At 35.6% G+C, this 24,177-nt stretch overlaps 1 protein-coding gene across 47 annotated transcripts in view; it reads right to left on the reverse strand.

Moving 5' to 3' along the window:
• Nucleotides 1-24,177, reverse strand: part of DLG2 (discs large MAGUK scaffold protein 2) — a 1,531,179-nt gene that overhangs the window by 576,587 nt on the left and 930,415 nt on the right. For all 47 annotated transcript variants that reach the window (XM_072726063.1, XM_072726058.1, XM_072726052.1 and 44 more), the window contains one exon: nucleotides 3,657-3,781. In XM_072726063.1, coding sequence (XP_072582164.1) covers nucleotides 3,657-3,781 — 125 coding nt within the window. The remainder of the gene's footprint in view (nucleotides 1-3,656; nucleotides 3,782-24,177) is intronic.

Here is a 24,177-nt window from a genome sequence, read left to right on the forward strand (position 1 = left end):
ATATCATGTTCACTTGAATACTCTCCCCTATCTTAAGGTCAACTGGGTATTACAACATAACATAGCATAACCACAGGTGTGATATCTCACGGTAGACACAGGTTCTATGGATTACGATGTGGACTTCTGAGGAGTGGCATTTTTAGAATGCTGCCTACTGTAGTGCGTCTTCAAGTGTCTCCCTGCTCCCCACCAGCATAATATAGAAGGCAATGACATGGACATTGTAGTGAGACTACCTGGGTTCAAATTCTAGCTCTAACATTTCTTAGTCATACAAGCTTGTGCAAATTATTCAACCTCTAATGCTTTGATTTGTTCTTTTCATTTTTCTCAAAAATATTTATTTATTTATTTTAGAGAGAGAGAGATGGGGAGAAGGACAGAAGGAGAGGGAGAGAGAGAACCCTGGTGAATGCAGAGCTGGATGCTGGGTTCAATCCCACCACTTGAGATCATGACCTGAGCTGAAATCAAGGGTCAGACGCTTAACTGACTGAGTCACCCAGGCACCTCAGTACCTAGGTTTTTTAATCTGAAAAATGGGAATAATAAAATTGTGGGTGTCATTGAGTTGTTGAACATTTTAAATGAATTAATGTGCCAGGAAAATCACTTGGCACATTGAACCACTATGTTGGTCTCTGCTATTATTATTGTTGATCTGATTATAATATATCCACTTTTGTAGAATCCAAATTTCTACTCCTTCAAGAGCAGACCCATCAACTCACTTTCCTGGGCCTCAGCTTCTCTGTAAACTTTAGTGTTATTTGATTTTCAACAATATAATTTATAGTGGAAATTTATAGTGGAAAAGACACTATATAGTGGAATTTATAGTGGAAAAGACATACTTAAACATTTTAAGAGTCTCTAACACACGAAAGAACAAAGAATTTTTTAAGTAAAACATAACCATGCTTAGTTTGTGAGCTTATTTTTTTTTAAGTGAGGGAAACAGCAGATTTAGTTGATTACATTATAAACTCAAGAACAGAAATATAGAAACTGTGTTAGAACCATACCTATTTCTAAATGGCCTTTAGTTCCATGTTATAAGCAGGAGAAAAAGGGCTATGGACATAAAAGAACAGGAACCTTAGGGAAAGACATGGTAGCTGAAAGGAGGCTGAAAGAAAGATGGAAGGGACAAGTAGAAAGAGCAGAGGAAAGACCACTGAGAGTAGGGAGGGCAGGTAGGGAAAAGGGGGAGATATTGCTAATATTTACTGAGTATCTAATATACACTGACTTAGCTGGGGACATAAGTTTTCTCACTGAATCCTCAGAACAACTCAGTGGAGTTGATATTAGTGTCATCATTTTATGGAGGAGAAAACAGGGACTAAAAGAGTGTAACTTTCCAAGACCAATTATATTAGTATACAGAGATTAGAACCTATATCCTTCCAGAGCTCATTGTGATGTGCTGCTCCCCTGTCCAAAGCACTAATGGTGAGATAAAAAGTACTGCTCACAGCTCATTGGCCTATCTTGAACAGTGCCCCTGCCACAGTGAGAAAGGACTTCTTGGGTGGGCTTGTGTGTTAGTCCCTTTCCCTTTGGGAGTTTTTAGGCAAAGACCACATGATACAGAAGATTCTACTGTTGAACAAGAGTTTAGAGAGTACACAAATGATATTCAGGATTAATTCTTGAGTGTATTCAAAGCTAGCTGGGTGATCTTCTTAGTCTTTAAGCCTTAATTTCATGGGTTAATATTATGGTCAAATAACAGTATCTACCTCATATGGATATTGTGAGTACATAGAAGACTGTATGTGTTTATGTCATCTTTATTTCTATCTACGTATCTTAGCACAATGCCCTACAGACATAAAAAGCTCAATAAATTTTAGCTAGTATTATGTTTATTCTCTTTATAACGACTGGATGCTCCTTGTAGCAGAATTCCTTTTACCTCTGTAGGCATGATACTGCCACCCATATTTGCAAGCAAACAATGGTGTCACTGCCACTTTTCATTCTTAACTGTAGGGTAAGCATGTTTAACATAAAGGCTATTCTATCCCAAACTTGGGGCGGGAATTTGGCTAAGAGAGAGAAGTTCTCCTAGTTCTAGGCAGAGTGGTGTGAGATGGTGGTTGTGGACCATTGATTGCAGAGCAATCTTCCAACTACTATTTCTAAACTTTGAAAAGTTTAGAAAAGCTTCTCCAGCCTTCAGTATTAGCAAACCCAGTCACCAAGATGACTCATAAGAATTACATAGTATCTGTTTCAAACTGTTCACTCTGTAGCATGTGTATTTCCTTACTCAGAAATTAATCTCACCAATTCAGTTTGAAAATTCTTTTGTTAAAAACCATGTGTTTCCTGTGGGAGTGTCATTCATATTTTTCATGTTGGTGGGAGACTCAGATGCCCCTGAAAAAAAATCTGTGATTCTCTTCCACAAGCTGTTCTAAGTAATCACTGCGTCGGAACAAGTAGATAGGGAACACAAGTGTTCTTAGCTTTTTTATAAGAAAAACAGTAAACTAGCTTACTCATGTTTAGTGAGAAAACAGACTAAGGAACGGCTACAAAGCTTACATTTGCAATGCTTAGTTCACAGTCCCCAGAGTGGCTCTATGTAAACTAGTCATTCTTACCTACAGGACTTTGCTTGTGCTACCCACCCTTTTCTTACTCATTAATTTACCCTCCTACCTCAACTCCTTTAATTAATTAATTAACTAATTAATTAAAAAACTCATTCATTCAGCAAGAATTTATTGATGCACTTCTATATATAACTTCTTGGCCAAAGGGGATTCACAGTGTAGTGGAAGTACTAAAATAACACTGGGACATGCTTTTCTCCCCAGGCAAATCTCTTCTAATTGTTCCAATCTACAATGCCTTTTAGCTAGTGCTTTGATCTCTGATAGAATTTTATATTATTTACTAATTGTCCAATGTGTGTGACCCTTAGTTACCCAAATAATCTTCAGTTCTTTAAAGAGTGGAGGCCCTGGTTCTAGCAGCTACTACTGTATGCTGAGCAGTATTCTGCTCTGCTCTATCTACCTACTTAACCTCACATCGTGGTCCTCATCAAAGTCAAATTGGTTTCTCTCTTCGTTGGGATAATTTGTTCTTTCTCCCCCTGTGTCCTTATTCAGATTTATGCGGTTAGTGGAATCTTAGTTATTTTTTAAGACCCAGTATAGAATCTTCCTATGGAATAGTTTTTATACTCTCTGTTCAAAGTCCTGCAGAAAGCGCTTATAAGTGGTTGCTGAATCTATGACTACACACAGTATCTATACCATTGCCTTATTTGTTAATACTACTTACAGTATAGTGTTTTTGAAACATGTTATTATTTGCTCACCAGCTCTGACTGGTGGTATTCTTCCTTCTAGCCAGAATGAAGGCCTCATGGAACAAAAGATTTATCTGCACACTCTCCTTACAGAGCCAGGCTGAATGTTGAACATAGTGCTCATCAACAAACAGAAATTAAATACTATTTGAATTTTAGTCAGTAATAAGAAATCTGCAAAGTCATTATCGAAAGCTTGCTTTGACAGCCATTTCTTTCAAGTACAGAGCCTTGTAAAATTATTATTCTCCAAAGGTATAAACATGTCTTATTGATGTGGCAGATTTACTTTCCAAATAATTCTAACGTGTCAGAGCTTTACCTGAGTCTGCCATCCTCTGCTGCAGCACCACCCGGTATAATCTTCGTAATAAATATGCCAGGATCATCTCCAATGTGAGGATTATCTGTTCCTCCAGCAATACTGAATCCCAGGCCAGAATTCCCCTGGAGAGACAATACGTAGACATTAAATGATATGGCTGTCACCTAAACCTAGTTCCCCTTGCACTACCCGTTATCATCTTACCACTCAAATGGATATCAGGTGATAACAGTCTTCTAATGCAAAGCTATAAAGTGCACTGTCAGCAGACAAAGGAAGGTCAGAAAAAACACTCAAGTTCGTTTCTGCATTGCAAGAATTTAAGGGGCCTTACATTTTCGCTTATTCCAAGGGCCTTATATTTTGGCATTTAGGGAAAGTATTTTTTTATACAGCAATTAAAATGATCATTACAAAGTAGGAAATAAAAGCTTACAAATTGTTTTATGTGCAAAAATATTAATGTCAATTGTGAAAATTATATATGAAAAAGAATGGAAGGAAACCAGCTATGTGGAAATTGATTTAGTAGAGTAGTGAAATTTGGCTGGTTTATTTCCAGTACTGTTATACATCAAATAAATGAGTCTTTATGTAACAAGAAGCTTTGACTTCAGAAGGCAGGTCTCCCTTCTAGAGTTAATGAATGTGAGATATTTTTTAGCAATAAACAGATTTTAATTTGCAATAGATATAGACAAGGAATGTATTACTACTGCAGCATGTAAATTTGATAGTTTATATTCTAATAAAGCTTTCATACTTACTCATGTAAATTATAGTAATTGACATCCAATGTACATATAACCTTCTAAAATCTGTATTAAGACATAATTAAAAGTCTTCCCCAAATTCACAAGCCATCTTACTTAACATATTTATTATTTACATATTTTTATCTATATCTCCCTTGCTACATTAGGTTTCCATTTTATGTTCGGATGCTTTTTTCTAATTCACATTATATTTTAAGCCATATCCATATACCTAGGTACTGTTTATAATTATCCATTTTAAATTGCTAATAATATTTCATCAAGGTCACATACTATCATTTATTTAACTAGTTCTCTATCACTGGATATTTGATTTCACTAAAACCAAGATAGCTTACTAAATTTAAAGCTACCTGATTAAGTTCTGCTCTTGGATAAAAAGAGATGAGGATTAAAAATTTAGTAGTTAATCCAGAAAAATTAATTAAGACACTCAATTAGTCAGAAAAGTTCAATGTCAAGATAAAATCAGCTGTAACTTGACAGTTATATCACTACAAATGTCAAGGTTATGTTTGGCAATATTTATTGGCTGAATAATAAGAATTCCAGAAGGATGATTTTGCAATCATACATTTATGTTGAAGGGTTGAAATTAATAATTCAACCATAACAACTAAAATCCCATGTCTTTATACTTCTGACATTTCTCTAATTCTGTTTTTCTTTGGAAAAATCCAATGCTCATTGAACAGAAACAATACTCAGTAGCAGTCATGTAATCATAAATATATTTTATACTTGTTAAACATCAGCTCTATGCTTGGCACTGGACTAGTTTCTGGGACTATAGCAGTGAATATATCAGTTTATGAGGCACAGGAAGAGGAAGTGCAGAGTATAGGAGTGGCCAACAGAGGAAGGAAGCACAAGGACTTTTCCTGAAGGTGAAAAACAGTTACTTTTAAGGGGGTCAGGATGGAACCTGGGGAGGAAACAGAACATTCCAGGCAAAGGAAGAACATATGTAAAATCCCTGAGATTTTACCCCAGAAAGGGTTTGCTCGGTCCAGGACACAGACAAGGCTTGAATGAAGAAAGCAAAATGAACTGGATGTGATAAGAATTTACCACAAGTGCAGGTGAAGCTATTCTTGGTTTTAAGTATCTCTTGACATCAGATGACTCTAACAGTATTATTTGAGTATCTATTATGTGTAAGGCTACAGGGAAGCTAAGGCTACAGGGAATAAGACTAGATGATTTCTCCCTTTGTGGAATCCAAGAAAGAGCAGAAAAGGCAGTGATAGTCTGGCATCTGATAATCAATACATTTTTACTGTAATATCAACTACATTGTCATGTATATAGTTATCAGGATAGCATGTAGGTGACTTGTGAGGCAGTTTCTGTAAGATTTAGAGGTTTTGGAAGGAAAGATGAGCATCTTCATTGTAATTTGGGTCTAGTTCCAAGAACATCAATTGGAGTATATTGGTCTTACTAGAATTGGCACCTCGGAGATAAACATTTCTTGAGTAAGGGGGTAGAGAAAGAGGAGAGCACAGATAGGGAGATATACAAATACTTTCTCCTGAAAATATCAATATTTTTGGAGAAGGCACTGAAAATTTTGCCATTTGAGAAAGATATTCACTACCTAGCTCCTAACCTTCATTTCTAGCTTTACATTTTCACCTGCAGAAATACTCAACTGAGCTGCTGGCTATTTCCTGTACAGTTCACCTCATGATTTGTCTCTTGGCCTTTATTCATGCTGTTTTTTCTGCCAGGTACTTTCTATCTCCCCTTTGCCAGCCCAATTCTTCCCATTATCCAAGATAAGGCTCAGAAGGCACGTGCTACAGAAAATATTAAATAATTACTCCAACTCCACTTCTCTGGGTAATTTAGTCTCCTTTTAAATCTTTAAGGAGTTTTGTGTTTATGCCATGCACTGCATTATTTTGAGTTTATATATTTATGAGTCTATCTTTCCTTCAAACTAAGGAAACTGTGTAGTATTCATCTTTGTTTCTTGGTGCTTTCTCTGGCACATAGTATTCAGTAAATAAATGATGAGTAAATGAACAAACAAACTTACTGAGAATATTCAAGATCTAAAGGGAAGACACAAAAAGGACACAGTAAAAGTCCACAATGTGTTAAAAAATATAATACACAAGTAGAAGCCTTTGTGTTCTATGTGGCTACAAGAATAAAAATGGAAAGCCTAAGTATCCAAACTGTGGCTTAGGTAAAGGATGAATGAGATAAAACTGTCCAAAATGGGGATAGGCTGCTCTGGAGGACCCTTTACTCAGAGAACAGCTGCTTAGTTGCTGGACATGAGGGATCCGGGCATTTATTGAGAGGTCAAACTGGACAATTTTAAAGATTCTTCTGGATCTTTGGCTTGATTTGTAGAACTACCCTTTGCCAACAAAGAAAGAAAATGCTTTAGTGGTGGAAGTAGATCACTACTACATTTTTAAAACTCATTTTGTGAATCAATAGATCTTTGACCTAATAGGTTTAAGGACAATCTAGCAACTACAACTGTTTTTAGAATTAACTCTAATATGGAGAATATGGTGGCCTTGGCATTTTCTAATATATGTTTCCCTGCCCTCAAATCTACTCTGAGGAAAAGAATGAGTATATAAGAAAATCTATAATGAAAAGTGGTAGGTAGAGGCAGAGTGTAACTGGACGTGTGCTTCCAGTCTTAAGGATTTCCAAAACCAAATTTTATGTTTCAGTCAAAACCAGTCTGCCAGCTGGGCCTGGCCAGCCACCATGGTTTTTTAGAGGATATTCATGTGACTTCAGCTAAGGAAATTATTTAAAGCGTTTTCCTGTCTCTCCTTATTGTTCTCACCCAGCCGTCCCTTTCAGGCCTTTGCTACCAGCCAGGAGCATTCAGCGGAGAGAGAGGGACAGATAACAAGCAGCAGTGAAATTACTGCCTGCTGTTCTCCATGGCTGAATCACGCCAGTCCCCTGACAATCATCCCAGAGCCAGCCAGCTGCATGGGCAGACCCCAGAACCTTTGTGTTCTGAGCAGCTCTCTCCATGTGAATAGGTAGACCCCTGGCTGACACTCTTAGATCCTGAGAATTGTGGCTAATTAACCGAGTGTTGATACTTGACTCAGTCAATGGCAACTGTGAGGTGCCACGCTAGTGAGGGCAGCCCCTGCAGAGGGCTCTGGCTGGGCTGCATTCCCTTGCAGTTGGGCAGATTCCATGACTGATGAACGTGTCTGGCATGAACCATTCTTTTTCCTTGCTCCTAATCCTCCATATTTGCTGATTCTCCCCCAAGAGCACAAGTCCGCTGCCTAGCCAAATGGTCCTTCTTCTTTCATGTTAGTACATGAAAATCTTAGTTAGTACACTCCATCTCTTCTCAGAAAGTAACCAACAATTTAACTGATGGTTTGTAAATATAAATACAATATCCTCAGAAAAGTTCCTCTTTCAAAGTTTTTCTAAAGTTAAAATTATTTCCATTATGGGGTTATAAAAAAGAAGAAAAAAAATAAAATGATATAATCATATGCATTTATGGAATCTTAAAAAATATTTTATTTATTTATTTATTTATTTATTTATTTATTTATTTATTTGAGAAAGAGAGGGAGAGAGAGTATGAGCTCAAGGAGGGGGAAGGGCAGGAAGAGAGGAAGAGAAGGAGAAGCAGACTCCCCAGGAGTGTGGATCTCAATGTGGGGCTCAACAGCAGGACCTGAGATCATGACCTGAGCCAAAGTCAACTGTTGGATGCTTAACCCACTGAACCACCCAGGCACCCCTATAGAATTTTCTATTTACAAAGAATTTCTTTGATTTTTTTAGAAGTTCTTATTTTATTTTATTATTTTTTAAAGATTTTATTTATTGGATCTCTGGGTGGCTCAGAGGTTTAGCCTTACCTTCAGCCCAGGGTGTAATCCTGGAGTCTCTGGATCGAGCCCTGCATCAGGCTCCCTGCATGGAGCCTGCTTCTCCTTCTTCCTGTGTCTCTGCCTCTCTCTCTCTCTTTCTCTCTGTCCCTGTCTTTCATGAATAGATAAATAAAAATCTTAAAAAAAAAAGATTTTATTTATTTATTCATGAGAGACACATAGATCGAAAGAGAGAGGCAGAGACACAGGCAGAGGGAGAAGCAGGTTCCATGCAGGCAGCCCCCATGTGGGACTCGATCCCAGGACTCCAGGATCATGCCCTAAGCTGAAGGCAGACACTTAACCACCGAGCCACCCAGGTGTCCCAGAAGTTCTTGTTTTAAAGTATTGTTTAATCTGGGAATTAAATTCTAGGAATTTATCTTAAAGAAATAATCAGAGATATGTACAAAGATTTATATTCAAAGCTTCATCCCAGTATTAAGTTTTTAATATTAAAAACAAAACAAAACAAAGAACAATAACAACTGGGAACAAACATCCAAATGATGTAGAAATGGCTAAAAATGCTGTCATACATCTATCTGAGTGTGGGACTATTTCGAAGCCATTAAAATCGTAGTGACAATGACAGCAGGAAATCTTCATTTTATAAATGTGAGAGGGAAAAAAAAAGTATCCATAATTTTAATTATAGTATGATCACCACTGAAAATATTAAAAGCAAATGACATGTTTTTAACAAGAAAATCATTAATTAATAATTAGTAATAGTAAAAGTAATAATTCAAACTAAGAGGGAGAGTATTCAAAAATTAGAAAGTTCTTAATAAAACTCAAAAAATACCAAAATACTAAAAATTCTCTCAAGGGAACTAACATATGTTGCATATTTATTCTGAGCTAAACACTGACCTAAGTGTTTTATAATCCTCCATTCAGTAGATACTATTTCTTCTGTTTTATTTATTTATTTTTTATTTTTTTTTCTTCCGTTTTATATATTAAAAGCAAACAACAAACAAATGGAAAACCCTGAAAAGAGTAAAGTAACATCCAAACACAGAAAATAAGCAAATAGTGGATTTCAGATTCAAATCAAATTTGTTAGGCTCCAAATATCATTTTCTTTCCATTATATCATATTTCCTTTCCTGGGTTGAAAAAAATGATTTGATGGTGGATAAATAATAAAAATGATAATAATAACAAACCACTATTTTGGATGTTTGAAAAAAAGTGTAAACCACTCCTAAATATTCCAAAAATGTTCTTTTAACTTTTTTTTTTTTTTTTTGGCAGGGCTTCATTTCACAACCCTGAGATTAAGACCTGAGCTAAGATCAAGAGTCAGATGCTTAATGGACTGAACCACCCAGATGCCCCAGAAAATTTCTAATGGAAAAGCACAGATTTGAGCCATTCAGACCTAGGTTTGAGTGCCAGCTCTGCACTTGTTAAGTATTTGACATTGGCTAAAATTTTCAACTTTGAGTCTAGTTTCTTCAGCTGAAAAATGCAGATAATGCCTACTTCCCAGAATTGTTAGAAAGATGAAAGCAAATGATGTGTATTAGCAGAGTCTCAAGCACAGATCCTGGTACATGGGTGATAATTAATCATTACTAGTTAATTTTCTTTGGTTTGACACATAGTACTGTTAAAGGGGTCTTTACAAGTTGAAGGCAATAAGGGAAAACAGAATTCAGACTATATGTTTTTTCATTTATTCCTTTATTCATCCAACAAGTATTTGTTGATGAATTTTAACCTACACTATTACTATATGTTATTTCTTTTGGTAAAAATAATTTAGCTAAAAAATTCTGAATAAGAAAGGGTTGGAGTGGCTTAGAGTAGCAGTGCTGAAAACTATTAGATAAATAAAGGCTAGATAAAGACTCCAACTCTTTTGACCTTTAACAGCCGTGCCCTGTTTTGAATAATATTGAAATTTTATAAATCCTTTTACTGACTCCAAGAGTCCTACACAATCCCCTCATTCCAAGAGAATCTATATGTTCCTTTAACTCTCTCTGTCCACAATGATCAATATACAGGTCTATTTTCTGCACAGCTGCTCCAGCAATGACATTTGTTTATATTTTTTTTTATATCACATACTATAAAATAATATGCATGTTGTTCTCGGATATATCACCATGCCTCAGTCTCTAATTTGTAAGTTTCTGACATACACCTGGATTGAAAATTACTGGTGCAAAATTTGACTAGTGATTAACACATAGACTGGTGAACAATATAAGTAGATAGAATGAAGATATGAAGAAAGGCTAAAACAGACAAGAGCAAATTAAAGTAATCCTCAAGCTACATGACAAGAGACAAATGTCACTTGACAGAAAGGTCCATTAGTTAGTAGGTTATCTACTAAATTGTCTTGGAAGATATCTTATTTAGGCAGTAAATCTGGAATGGCACAAAGAATAAAAAGATGTCTTTTTTTTCATAGACATTACTTGTTGAAAATCATTCAGTCTTTCTCACATCCATTTTCTATAACATACTGCAATATCAAAAGATGAATGGCCACAGGCCTATTATTAGGGTATAAAGATATGAGTGTAATTCAGACATTTCTAACTACTGCTGCTTGCAGTTATTTTCATAAAGATTTTCCCCCTCAAAAAATGTTTTAAGATGTTATTCACAATTCGTGTATTTCTGAATAACACTCTTAGTCTCTGTCTAAGAGATGCCTGTTTTCATTTACTTATAACTTCTAGGAGTTGCATTTCAGGTTTACTGCTGAACAACCACCAAGAGGTCTATGTCTGGGGACTGGTAACCATGGGAAAGTGTTTTCAGGGATTGGGGGACTGTGGAGAGGAAGATGTTTCAATAAACAGGAGGAAAGAGAATAGACCTTTACAATAGGCCAAAGAACTTGTGATAAGTAAAGGGGTGATATGGTAAAGATTGATTACTGCTTTGTGAAACAGTTTTATTCTTATGAGAGACATGTGGTAGTATCTGATGAGGAGAAGGCAAGAATAGAGGAATGATTTTAGAAAGTGGCAGGGAGAAAATGCAAGCATTTCTGGTGGCTATGGAAAGAAGCCCCTGGAAAGGGAGACTGAAGGTATAAAAGAGAAAGGCAGTCCATGGGGAGCAAAGATCTGAAGAAGGAGGAATGAGAATAAGGTCTAGAATCCAGATCTTTGAGTCCCTACCATAGATACTGGTTGTATATGTGGTATAACCACACCAAGGAATACAATGGTATTATAAGATGAACGTATCTTCACAATACAGATTAGGTAAATAAAGTAGAATACAATATAAGATTTATATTTTATAATATATATGCATAGAGAAATTTGAAAGTATATTCACCAGTATATTAAAGTTGCTTTCAATGGTTATCAGAATGATAGATTTATTTACTTTTGTCATTTTGAGCAAGTCCATCTTTAATTTTCCTTATAAATATGTCTTACTCTAAATACACAAACACATTATACTTACAAAACATGTTTAACAAAAGAAAAAATGACAGTTTGTTTTTTGAGACAGCCTTTGGAGGGGGGATAGGGATACTTTTCTATCTGGGATAAGAATTCCTATAAAGTTAAAGTGTTATTTTAAGGCAGAAGAAGTTGTAGGGTCATTTTAAGGTAGAAGAGAAGAAAAGCTGAAGGAGTTCTTAACCGATAACGTCTTTGCCTTATACATTTAGATGTCAGGACACCGAAGGGAAAGTCTAGAATGAATTTGGAGACATACAGAAAGCAGTGAAGGGTTGGAATTGCACCTGTGAGGCAAGAGAGACATGTTAGGATCAGTAGAGGTTTGCTGAGCAGCACTGAGGTGGGACGTCATGAGCATGATTATGGGATTTTCTCCCACAGTGCTTAGTAATCATGAACAGCGAAAAGGAGAGGTTTGATTGCCTTTAGGGCTGAGGTGTGAAAAGCAAATGTGGTTAACTCTCAAAGGAATGAAGAATGCAAATCAGAAAGGATAGAAAAGGAAGAGAAGCAAGGAATATGCTCAGCCTGGAAGAAGAAAAGTGGGTAAGAAGATTGAGAACATGACAAGGTCAAAGTATAAATTGATGGAGAACAGAGGATGGAAGAGGGAATAGCAGGCTGTGGACCCTGGGATTTTTGGGCTTAAGCTTTCAGGGATGAAGTGGCACTCACCAATAGTTATGTGAGTGCAGTAAAGGTTATGTGACTGCATTAGAGTGATGATCAAGTCAGAGTACATTGTGGCTGACATTGAAGTCTCCTCGGAAGATAGAAAGAGACAAAAAGAAGAAAATAAGGCCAGAAATGTCCAGTGAACTGAGCAAAGACCTAGGGTAGAGATAAGAAGAGGGGCAGAATGTGAAGTAGTATGGCATACAAACGAGTTACAAATAGAAGAACAAGATGTACCAAGTCCTAAGAAGAAGAAAGTGCTTGACTTGTTCAAGGAACTAAAATGAGTCTAGAATGGCTATAGTAGACTCATTAGGTAAGGAAGGGAGATGAGGTTAAAGAAAGTAGCAGGGGCAGACACTGGGGTATAAGGTTTGTGGATCATGAAGATTTAAAACAGAGGGTAACACAGTCTGATTTAGTTTAAGATTACACTAGTTGCTGTGTAAAAAACATTAAAGAGAGCCAAAGGCAGGGACAGGAAGATGAGTTGAAACAGTCCAGATCAGAAACTGATGGTAGCTGGATAGGCTAGTAGCAATGGGGATACCAATATTTGAGACATGATTTGGAGGTGGAATTGACAGGATTTATTGATAGCTGGAATTCAAGGAAAGAGAAGAATCAAAGATGTTGCATACCTGGACAGAGATGTTCTATATCATCTCTATATGAGATGTAGAGACTGTGATATGAGTGGGGAAACTAGTTGGCAAGAGGTAAATCAATTTGTAAGTCTGGGAGATCTGTTGGTGTCACTGGAATAGCAGAAAAAAGAAACAAACAAAAACCCGAGTCTTGAGAAAGAGTAACGGGAATTGTTTGCACTCACTGAGTGCTTTCTACATGCCAGGCACTGCACTAGATTTCACAACTTCCTTTTTAAGGATAGCTAACAAACTGGCAAGAAAATAAGGGATGTAACTGTAGGAATTCTAGGAATATGTGCCAGGTACACTTATTTCCTTTGGTCCCCACAACAACTCTTTGAGGGTACATGCATACGTTTTCTGAAAGCCAGACCTAGGATATGGGATATGGGATTTCCTGGAGAAACCAGGTTTTCATAATAAGGAATAGCATGCATGATACATGTGATATTTAACAATTACAAATTAAAGGACAGTATGCAGACCAGATTAAAAATAGGCTTAGTGGAATGAGTCAGAAAGCAAGGAGCGTAATTTGGGATCAAATACAGTATTTCAGCTATGCATTCTTATGATCTGATTTAGGATATTGTCAGGGACACTAACCTACATAACTGCCAAGTAATATCTCTCTTGTTCTCTGGAATCGTATTTAACTAAAATGCCAGTAGAAGCTAATATACGCGTCTCAACTTCTCCCAACATTGTTTTTCAACTTCTTCATATTTTTCCAATGTAAGTAGGTAACAATGGAGTCCTTCTCTTGTAGCCTTATTAAGCCATTTGTTTCTAATGACATTACTTCTTGTATTTTCTGAAAACTCCCAGAACTTTGTATATAAAAATTAAGAAAGAAATGGAGAAACTCATAAATTACTCTGGTCCTATATCAAGGATTCTGAGAGTCATCCTTGACTCCTGCCTGCTCATCAGTCCTTATATTTTATTAAATATTATATCTTGTTGATTCCACCCATAAAATATTCTCAAATCCATCCAGCTCCTCTCAACTTCTATTATCACTGCTCCAGCTTAGAACTTCATTAGTTCTCCTTGCTTTTCTGGCTCCCAGGCCTAACTCACTTCATTCTATTCTCATGGTAAAATGTGCTCAAAAAGTAGATCTCAAATGCAAATATCTATGAAGGCAAACAAGATATTTAGGAAGGTATAAATGGGCCCAGGAGAGGTAAAACAACAGAGCAAGAGTGTGGTTAAGTGGAAAATGATCTTCGTACTGGGAATAAATAAGGAGAAGTGAGGATTGAGCATATATATATTTTATCTAAAGGGAGGAGGTACTATTTAGCTCTTATGGATGGTTGCCATTCTAGAATGGGGCTCTAATGGTCTAATGTTGGAAGATTGTTCCTCCCTCTCCTTATTGAAGTTAAAAATCAAATTTTCTTAAGTAAAAATAAAATTTTAAATGTTGGAGAATTGGAGAATTATTAAACTGAAGTAGGCTTTTGGTCAATTAAGCTTGCTATAGTTGGCAGTTTGTGAGGCATATTCCATGGTTGTCACACAAGTCAATATAGTGACTAAAAACAATAAATCCACAAATCAGAGATATGATTTAAGGGTAACAGATTTTTAAGCTGCTCACAACTTTTGTGTAGCCTTATACACCCCTCAGCAGCATACAAAAAAATGCCTTAAAGTAGGTCTTCACTTTCCCCTCCATCCTCCTCTGTATTCTGTGCCTGGGTCACAATTTTATTATTATACACAACACACTGTATTGTACTTGTTTACATGTTTATCTTCCCTGTTCTACTGTGAGCATCAATTTAAAGTATCAAAATTGAGTTATTCATTTCCTCTGCCAGAATCATGTAGCACCTACATGTGAAAAGAATTGAATAAATTTTTGCATGCACTAAACTGATCTGCTTCCTCTGCCTAGAATACTTCTTCTCTTCTTCTCTTGTTGAATTACCATTCCAACGTCAAAATTCATCTCAATTGCTATCTGATATTTTCTCCAGTTGCTTCAGGCAGATGTGATTGCCCTTTCCTCCGTGATTTCACATGACTTCACTCATAATGTGAGTAAAAGCATAAAGTTATTTATATATGTGTCTCTCTTCCTTTAGCAGCTGGAGGACAGGGGCCACACTATATTTACATCTATATTCCTAGCTTTCAATCCAATTCCTAGTGACAGCAAATGCTCAATAAATGTTTGTTGAGTTAAACTAAATGGAAGAATACTTGGAATGATTTGTATGAATGAGCTAATAAGGAAAGGTTGGGTGAAGGGGTTTATTTGGTTTTAATGTAAGAGGGCTAAAGGCTGAATCACCTAATTCTGCCTTTGTTTATTTGAGTACCTACAAGGTGAAACATTGTAAAAACATTGTGTAAAATTGTGCTAACAAAACACCAAAAAAGATATGATCCTTGTTTTCAAGGAGCTTACAGTCTAGCTGGGGAGATGTGCCATATATATAAGAACAGTGTGAGTATGGCACAAGACTTCAAATTTGTCTTTGGCTCTTCTCTCCCTGGACATTGTCAACAAGTCCTGTTGATTCTATCTATTGAGTACCTCCTATTTTTTTACTCTTTCATTTCTATTCCCACTGCATCTATCCTAGTTAATTTCATTTCCTATTTTCCAGAATATTGCAAAAGGCCATGATCACTTTATACTTAATTTCTTTTGACCATTTTATTTCAAAAGTGCAATTTTCCCATTTTCTCTGAAACCAACACTTTGTATCTTCTACTTTTTTTCTATTCCAAATCTTTGAAAATCATGAGCTGTTAACTAAAACAATATTTTCACTCTTTACTAAACCATGAGGACTTCTAAAAATACTTCTTTTTAGAGTTCTCTTATATATATACATTTTTTTCTTGTTTCCTGGCAGTATTGTAAGTGCTCACTTGCTATAGACATATAACTCTCCTTTGAGATGGTAACTTGGAAATAACCAATTGTGACTTTGACTAAACAAGACTTCAGCCTGTACCCTTACCTCTAACTCTACCAATCTTGACTAGGCTAAGAGGGATGGAAATAAACAGTTGCTGTCCTCTATTAGGCATCATTGTCTTGGAACAGATTAAGAAAACAAGCTCTAGAATAATTCCTAATGTATTTAGATCCCAGCTCTACCACATCTTGGCTGTCATCCTGAAAAATTCTCTGAGTTATAATGTATGCACTTGAAAAATAAGGGAATAATAATACTTTTAGTTATAAACTAGCAATACTCAAAGTGTTTTCAAGATCAAAAGCATTTTTAAAATAATAAAATATTAGTCTCCATTTTCATTGTGTTTTCTTGACACTGATATACAGGGGCTGTATATACAAAAGCAATGGTGGATAAAAACTCTTGGTGCCTTAGCACAAATTAAGGCAGTGGCCTGCTAGTAATCAATGAATTCTTTATTATACTCATAATGAAAAAGGTTAGTTTTATTTAAGAATATCTTTTATGAAACAATACAAATTATTATATTATGTAACTTAATTATTAATTTGATTTTTAAAATTCTTGACTTTTGAGTCCATAAGGTCGTGATATTCTGCATGATGAAATGAGGGGCATGCCTACTGCAGGCTGCTATATTTTATATATGGTTTTCTTAGGACAAAGAGATTGGGCAATCACTTAAATTGAGAGTTAAACTGACCACATTTTCATTGAATATCATGTTTACTTGAAATAATAAGTAACATACAAGCCATGAGTATTTAGCCTTGGGTATTTGGCAAAAAAGTTTTTAAAAACAAATGAACTGAATTTTTTTTTTTCAAGGAAACCTCTGATTGTATTTGCTGTCAATACCAAAATTTGAATTTTCAGGCAAGCTTTAGAATTTGGAAATCTTGCATCTCCTGCCATGAGCATGGCAACTTCCCACAACTTAAAGACTTCTCTGATGAAATGGGTGCTAATATTAACAAGATTTTTTGTTATTGCATAATGAAATATATCAACATCTGGAGGGGCTGTATAATTCAGTAAACCAACATTTTCCAATGAACTAATATATAACATTACAAATCCATATATATGGAAAATGTCCATTTAAAAGAAATCCATTTAAAGTATAAGATAAATGAATAGATTTTAGTGTAACATAGTACAAAAAGTTCATTAAAATGGCTTTGGATTTCACATTGCAACTAACCTTTAAAAAATTGCCATTTGCCAAATTTTAGGTAGTGTCAAGGAAGAAATATGCAATATTTTGAAAAGGCTATAAAAGCATTTCACCTTTTTCCATTTATATATCTCTGGGGAAAATATATTTTCCTCATTTACTTCAACTAAAACAGCCTATAATAGATTAACATAATAGATTAAACACAGATGAAGATAAAAGCATCTAGATGTTAGATTAAGCCAGACATAAAAGAAATTCAAAAAATGTAAAATAATGACAATCTCCTTGCTAATCCTTTTTGCTTTATGAAGATGGTTATTTTTAATAAAAAGCTACTTATGTTTACACATAATAGATGCATTATTGTTACTTATAAATTACTTAATATATATTTTTGAAATTCTATTTTAATTTCTAATTTACTGCATATTGAGAGATAAAATGCATATAAACAAGATAGAAGTCATCATTAATTTTGAGTGAAAGAGGTCCTGAAACCAAAATGTTTATTAAGAACTCCTATTGTAAAAAGTCTGAGATAATTCTCAAAAAGAACTTAACATGGTACACTACAAGGGCTTCAAAATTGACAGTAAGCCTATCATACACTGAGTGATCAGTAAGTGTTAGCCAGTATTAATAGCTTCTTTAAACCATCTTGGATTCTCATTGATGAAAGAAAATTAAAATTAAGTCAGTATTGCTTAAAAAAAAAAATTCACTCAAAATAGAGTCAAAAGGATATGGAGGAAGTAGGGCCCATGCACGTCTCCTGTTTCAGTTCTCAAAACACCATGAACTTTTGACTTTGGTCAACTGCAACTAGACAACCTCCTGAAACATACCCTTCTACTTTGGACTGAAATAGAGATCATGAAAAATCTGTTGGCTAAATAACAAATCATGCATTAGATAATCAGTTTAAATTCTGCCAGCACCGATCATAATTCTATCAAAACAAATTGTATATAACCTCGTGGTTTTTGCCTTTAGAAGCCTTCATTCTGTGTCACAAGTAACCTGGAGCACGGTTTTAATTTCAATCAACTCTGTGTCTCCCAGATTGCAGTCCCTAAGACCTTGAATAAATACTTGGGTTGCTTCACAGCTTCTTTTTCTTGGTTGACACATACATTTTTCTTAGTATTAAAAAGTACCTAATGAGCTGAGAGGCAGTCGATTGCTCAAGGAAGGGAGGGAATAGGTAGGTCCATCATTCCTTAATATTTATCAGATTAATAATATCATTCACCACCTCAGAACATAATATAAAGGACCAACTCCTGAAGTGAAAGAAATTTCAACATGATAGGTTTTTCTGCAGCTGCATTGAGGTTTTAAAAACTTGCACAGGCTACTTTGTTGAAATGTGGAGCACAAGCTCCCCCACACCTGGTGTGATTTCACATTTGTATGCCAAGCATATTATTAGTCAAAGGCTTCTTAGAGCTATGCTGAGGCCATAGCAAGCATTTGTACTTCATTTGACATGTACATGGACCATTGGCAGTGATAAAGATTTCAGAGCCCTTCTTAATTTTATTTTTAGGCAAAGCTATTTGGAAAGTCTGTGTCTTTTACTAAAAAAACATCATGTATAAGTTTCAGATCTACTTGAGATAAGCACTCCTTTGGGTCAGAAGTCCAAAGTCCTCTCAACCTACATTGTCATGGATCTCAAAATCTGTTCATTAGTATCCAAACAACCATAACTTTACAGTGCTGCCCATGAAACCTAAACCAGCAAACAAATATTTTCTTGGAGCAAATGGACTCCCAGGTGTACACTGAGGGGGCAGTATAGGCAGGGAAAGGCAGGTTGTGTGTACTCCATTCCTTTTGGAGTACTTCTGCTTTCTTTGTAACATTGGCGATTTGGGTTAACATCTAAATACTATAGCTTTTGTAGGGGGCAAAATAATTTTAAGTCTCATGAATACTTGTTTCCTCTTGACTTTGTTTTACTTTCCTGCTCCCTTACTGGACTCCAGCCATCATGTCCTCCTTTATGATCCTTCCACCATAAAGGGTCAAATTCAATATCATTTTTTCCTTGGGGGTTTTGTGTTTGTTTTCATATTTCCCTCCAGGATTCTTATGTCTTGGCTATTCTTCATGTGAGTCGGTTCACATGTTACAACCTCAAAGGAGCCTGCTTTGACTACTAATAAACTCCTCCCTATCATCACTCCATAGCGCTCCCCATCTATCACTCTATTTTCTTCATATCATTTATTGCCATATGAGTTTATTTTGTTTATTTGCTTATGTATTAATTGTCTGGCTCTCTCACTAGAGAGTAAGCTCCAGAATGCAGGAATTCTTCTGTTGTGTTCATCCCTATCCTGTATTCTCAGGTCCTAGAACAGGGCCAGGCACATACATAATCATTCAAGAAATATGAGTTTAAGAAATGTGTAACTCAATCAATCAATCAGACACTGTAACACAATGGAAAGAGTACACGTTTTGGAGCTGACAGACCTGGTTGATTCCAGACTTTACTTACTAAGTGTGCTTAGGTTACTTCCTTACTTCCTCTAGGTTTTAGTTTTCCCATTTCAGAACAGAGACAGACCGTTGCGAAGAATGTTTTCATGTGTGAAAGCATCCAATACTGTTTAACATATAAAGAGTGCTCAATTATAATTATATCCCTCCCCAATCCAGCCTGGATCTTTGTTACCAACATGACAAGTAATGCTTAAGTCCTTCGTACCACAGAATTTGCCGTCTTGTGGGGAAGCAGGATACACAGATATAAAATAATATATATTGAGTGTCAGTATATGTTAAGTGCCAAAGGAATGCCAGAGGGAGAAAAGAAACTTCCACTGGCTTCCTATTACCTAGAGAATAAAGGCCAACCTCATTTAACATAACATTTATGGTGCTTCAAGACTGGACTTCATTTTGCTTTTCACCCTCATTTCCGATCGGTGTCTTCCAGGTAGAAGACACTCTAACTAACTCTACTGCTCACTTTGCTTCATATGTTTATGGGCCTGAGAAACCTTGCAGCTTTGTTTGCTGACTCTCTTACTCCTTAATTGAGTTCTGCTGGCCAGGGCCTGGAGTAATTGTCACTTGCTTTGGGAAGTGATCTCATGTCAATCCAGTCCTCACAATTGGAAGCAATTGTTCCCATTTCTAAGGTCCCAGAGCAGGTGGTTATATCGCTTCTTAGACACTTTCCATTCCCTACTTGGTATTTGGGATGTACATGTATTTCTTTTATCTCTTAGCTTCACCTTCAAGAACATGAGGTCAGCCATTGTTTCTGGTTGGTCTTTGTCACCCCACATCATAGATGTCCCTAAAATAGTTAGAGATAGTGAGATGAATGAATGAATGAATTTAAAATGAAGAAAAAGGAAGTAGTAGACTCAGTTTTCTACTGGGGTCTTTCATTTTAAGACCATGCTCTTCCACTTAGATTATGTCTGTTTTACAGTGTTACAGATTAGAGATGGCAAATGGTTTTTATATCTTATGCCAATCCCAACCGACTATTAAGGCTTCCTAGAGCACTGAGTTGAGAAGGCTGTTGAGGTGATGCTCATGCTGATGTGGAAATTCCATGACACACAATTTAGCACAGTGCAATTATGTATTACCTTTTATTAGCCAGCTTGTTTCATAATTTTCACTCTTAACATATTTTTATCAGAGCTTTTTGAGAATCAGGACCATGAGTAACTAATTTTTCATAATCCTGTCTTACAAGGTGCTGTAAACAATGGTTCTCCTTTGCTTTCGAATAATGTTTGACCTTCTTTGCAGAGCCCACAAAAGCCCTTTATGATCTGCATGTGCTTTCTTCTCATCTCATCTCCCTCCATTCCTCTCTCCCTCTTCTTATAGTATCCCAAATACAACCATTCCATTTCTATCTCCATGCCTTCTCCCTTCACCATTCATCTAAATTCAGCTCAAGCATCACCTGTCCTGCAAAACTTGAATGATTCACCAGTTGGGTTTAGGTGGTAAAAGCTTTTCTTGTGCTCCCAGGACACACTAATCTTGCTTCTGCTGTCACAGTTATAGCATTGTATCACAAAAACTGGGCTCATAGGGAAGGAACGACATTAATTTTACCTATGAGCACATAGTAAATATGCAATATGTATTTGGTGAATAAATGAATGAATAAGAGGTTGATTTTTCCTGATCATTACTGTGTTAAATACTTTATGGGCTTTATCTTATTCCTTAAAATAGTCAATTTAAATATCTGTTTATTTTTATGTATTCTTTTACCAGTTACAAAAGATTAGGAAGTTTACTTTTTGAAGAAGAAGAAAAAAAAAGACTCCTTCAGCCTCCTGCTGTATTGAGATGTACACTAGAATAATAGTTTGCACAATAGAGCCTGAAGGAACTAATTCACCTCCCTGGTTTCCCTGTAACTCCCTAATCACAGGCACAATCCAATCAGACTTTAAAAGAAAATGAGGCTTGAAATCTACTTCATATTCCTCCTAGAGTCTGTTCTCATCTATTAGAGTGAAGTTCTGCCTAAATCATTTTTCTCTGAAGAGCTCGTATTTGACTAAAGATTTAAGAACACAATATAAAATATTTAATTCTCAGCATCAATTCTAGAGTATATCTACATCTGAAGATAAAGCAAATAAACTAAATTGGAGTGCAACAGAGAGGTATATATTTCTTTTAGGAGGTACTTAACTAGAGGGTAAAAAATCTCTTTGCTTCGTATCCTTTTAAAAGCAGCAGCAGAAAGATGGTGTATTTACTTGCTCCTATTTTGCAGTGGAAATAAATTTTATTTTTATGTTTCAGGCAACAAGAAGATATTTTCCATTCACTTTGATTCCTGAAAAATATCTTTCAGACACCAAAGTCCAAGGGTACGTAGAGCTGACAAGATAACATTGGCCTATCATTGTACTTTAGGCAGGTTAATAATTCTCATTGAGACATAAATATGACTTGCCACATTCTGCCACTTCCAATCCTTTGTGAATATACTTCAAAAGCACAACGTGTTTATAAAGTCCTCTAATATCTGCCACATCACAATAAATGATGAACAAACTTCCAGAATATTGGCTTTGACCTCAAGCAAATTATGCAATAATGCTTCCTTGAAAGTTTTTGTGCATGCAGCTCCTTCTCTCCCAGAAGATACATCTAGCAGATGGCAAAAGTGACAACCTCAGAAAAAAATGAAAGCTGAGTTGAAAACAGCAGCTTCTTTAGAAGGTCAGGGCACAAATCTATGGTAACAAAGCACAGCACAGCATTTTAGAGACAGAACCTTATTATCCAAATATCGTCATTTCACAGCACTTAATGTTGGATGGGTGGTACGTCTGCCTAAGGGTATAATGCTCTCATCCTAGGATGAAGACAAAGATTTTAACTACCATGGCAAAGCAGGGGCAGTTAAGACCATATGTGGATGAAATTTTTAGGATGTTACTACCAATTTCTTACATGTATGTATGATCTATATACATTATATAAATTTCACATACATACACATATACATATGCATGAATATGCATAATACACACAAACCACAGTGAAATACAATCCCAGGAATAACCCATTGAATGCCACCTTGGAACATTTTAGAAGACTTCCCCCAAAAGGCACTAGTGGAGTTTTTACACAGGTGAAACATTCCTCTATAATCACTTCTCTTGGCAGGTCTGGACAGTTACCATTTGTAAGCCAGAGTGTCCAGGACAACATCTGTATGAAAAATAGATTCTCAATTATAGACCAGAACATTCATTCATTCTTCCATTTATTCATTTAAAAATACTGAACTTCTATTATAAATCAGGATTATATTTGATATTTATATTGATATACATAAAGTTGATAGTCATAGCTAGAGTTAATTTAAGAAATATTAAAGAAGTTTCACAGAAAGTCTTTTTTTTTTAAGATGTGCCCTATTTTTACTTAATTTTTACCCAGCTCAAACAAGCATATATATCAAGTCTAATAAAACAAATTCTATGCCTTTTACTTCTTAAAAAATGCCTAGGAACAATATGTGAATCTGTATACATTTTCCTTAAAGCATCTTATAAAATCACCTATTAACAAGGCTTTACTCAGAACCTAAAGGATCATTTATTGAAAATTGTGGGTGTGGTTATGGACAAATCGAAGTGCAATGAAAGAAAAGAGAATTCATCTGTTATCAAAAGCCTCCTACTGACTTTGTACTGGAACATTTGTTTCCTTTTTTGAGTAGGATATAGCCTGCATAATTTCCACTAACTAGCTTTTTTTTTTTTTTTGGCTGGAAGAGGAGGACTAGGAAGAGAATTGGCTTGATGCCTGAATTAATTTCAATTTCAATTCATCTAAAGACAAAGGCAAGAACTACTCAGGCTTTGGGTGAGGTGGATTCCTTTTTACTCCTTGAAAAAGTAAATGATTTTCAAAAGTGCCTAACATCTACAGATTTCTCTGACAATTTCTCTCTTATTTGTAAACCATGAAATGTATTCCACTGCCCAGAAATTTCACTGTTAAATTTCACTGTTACATTCTAATATGTAACTTGGAAATAGGGAAACTGAGTATTCCTAAATTGTATATATATGTATATATATATATATATATATATATATATATATACACACAATTGCAGTGCCTATATATATATATATGTGTATATATATATATATAGGCACTGCAATGATTCCAGGAAGCTGATAATTTTATATATTTCATTTATTTCCTTTAACCCTAAGGGAAAAAAAAAGATGGATATTATTCAATTATGTAACTGGAGACATGGAGGTAATAACTTAATATCCATTCTTTAAAGTAGTTCCACATAATGGCTCTGAAAAAGGTTTGTACCATATCTTTACATCAAAGATAAGGAGAAAAGGTCCAGGTAAATTAAGTGGAGGTCTAGACAGATATAGCAGTGGGTAAGAATTGTGGCTGATAGA

This window comes from Vulpes vulpes, chromosome 11, assembly GCF_048418805.1.
Source record: "Vulpes vulpes isolate BD-2025 chromosome 11, VulVul3, whole genome shotgun sequence".
In the NCBI taxonomy this organism is placed as follows: domain Eukaryota; kingdom Metazoa; phylum Chordata; class Mammalia; order Carnivora; family Canidae; genus Vulpes; species Vulpes vulpes.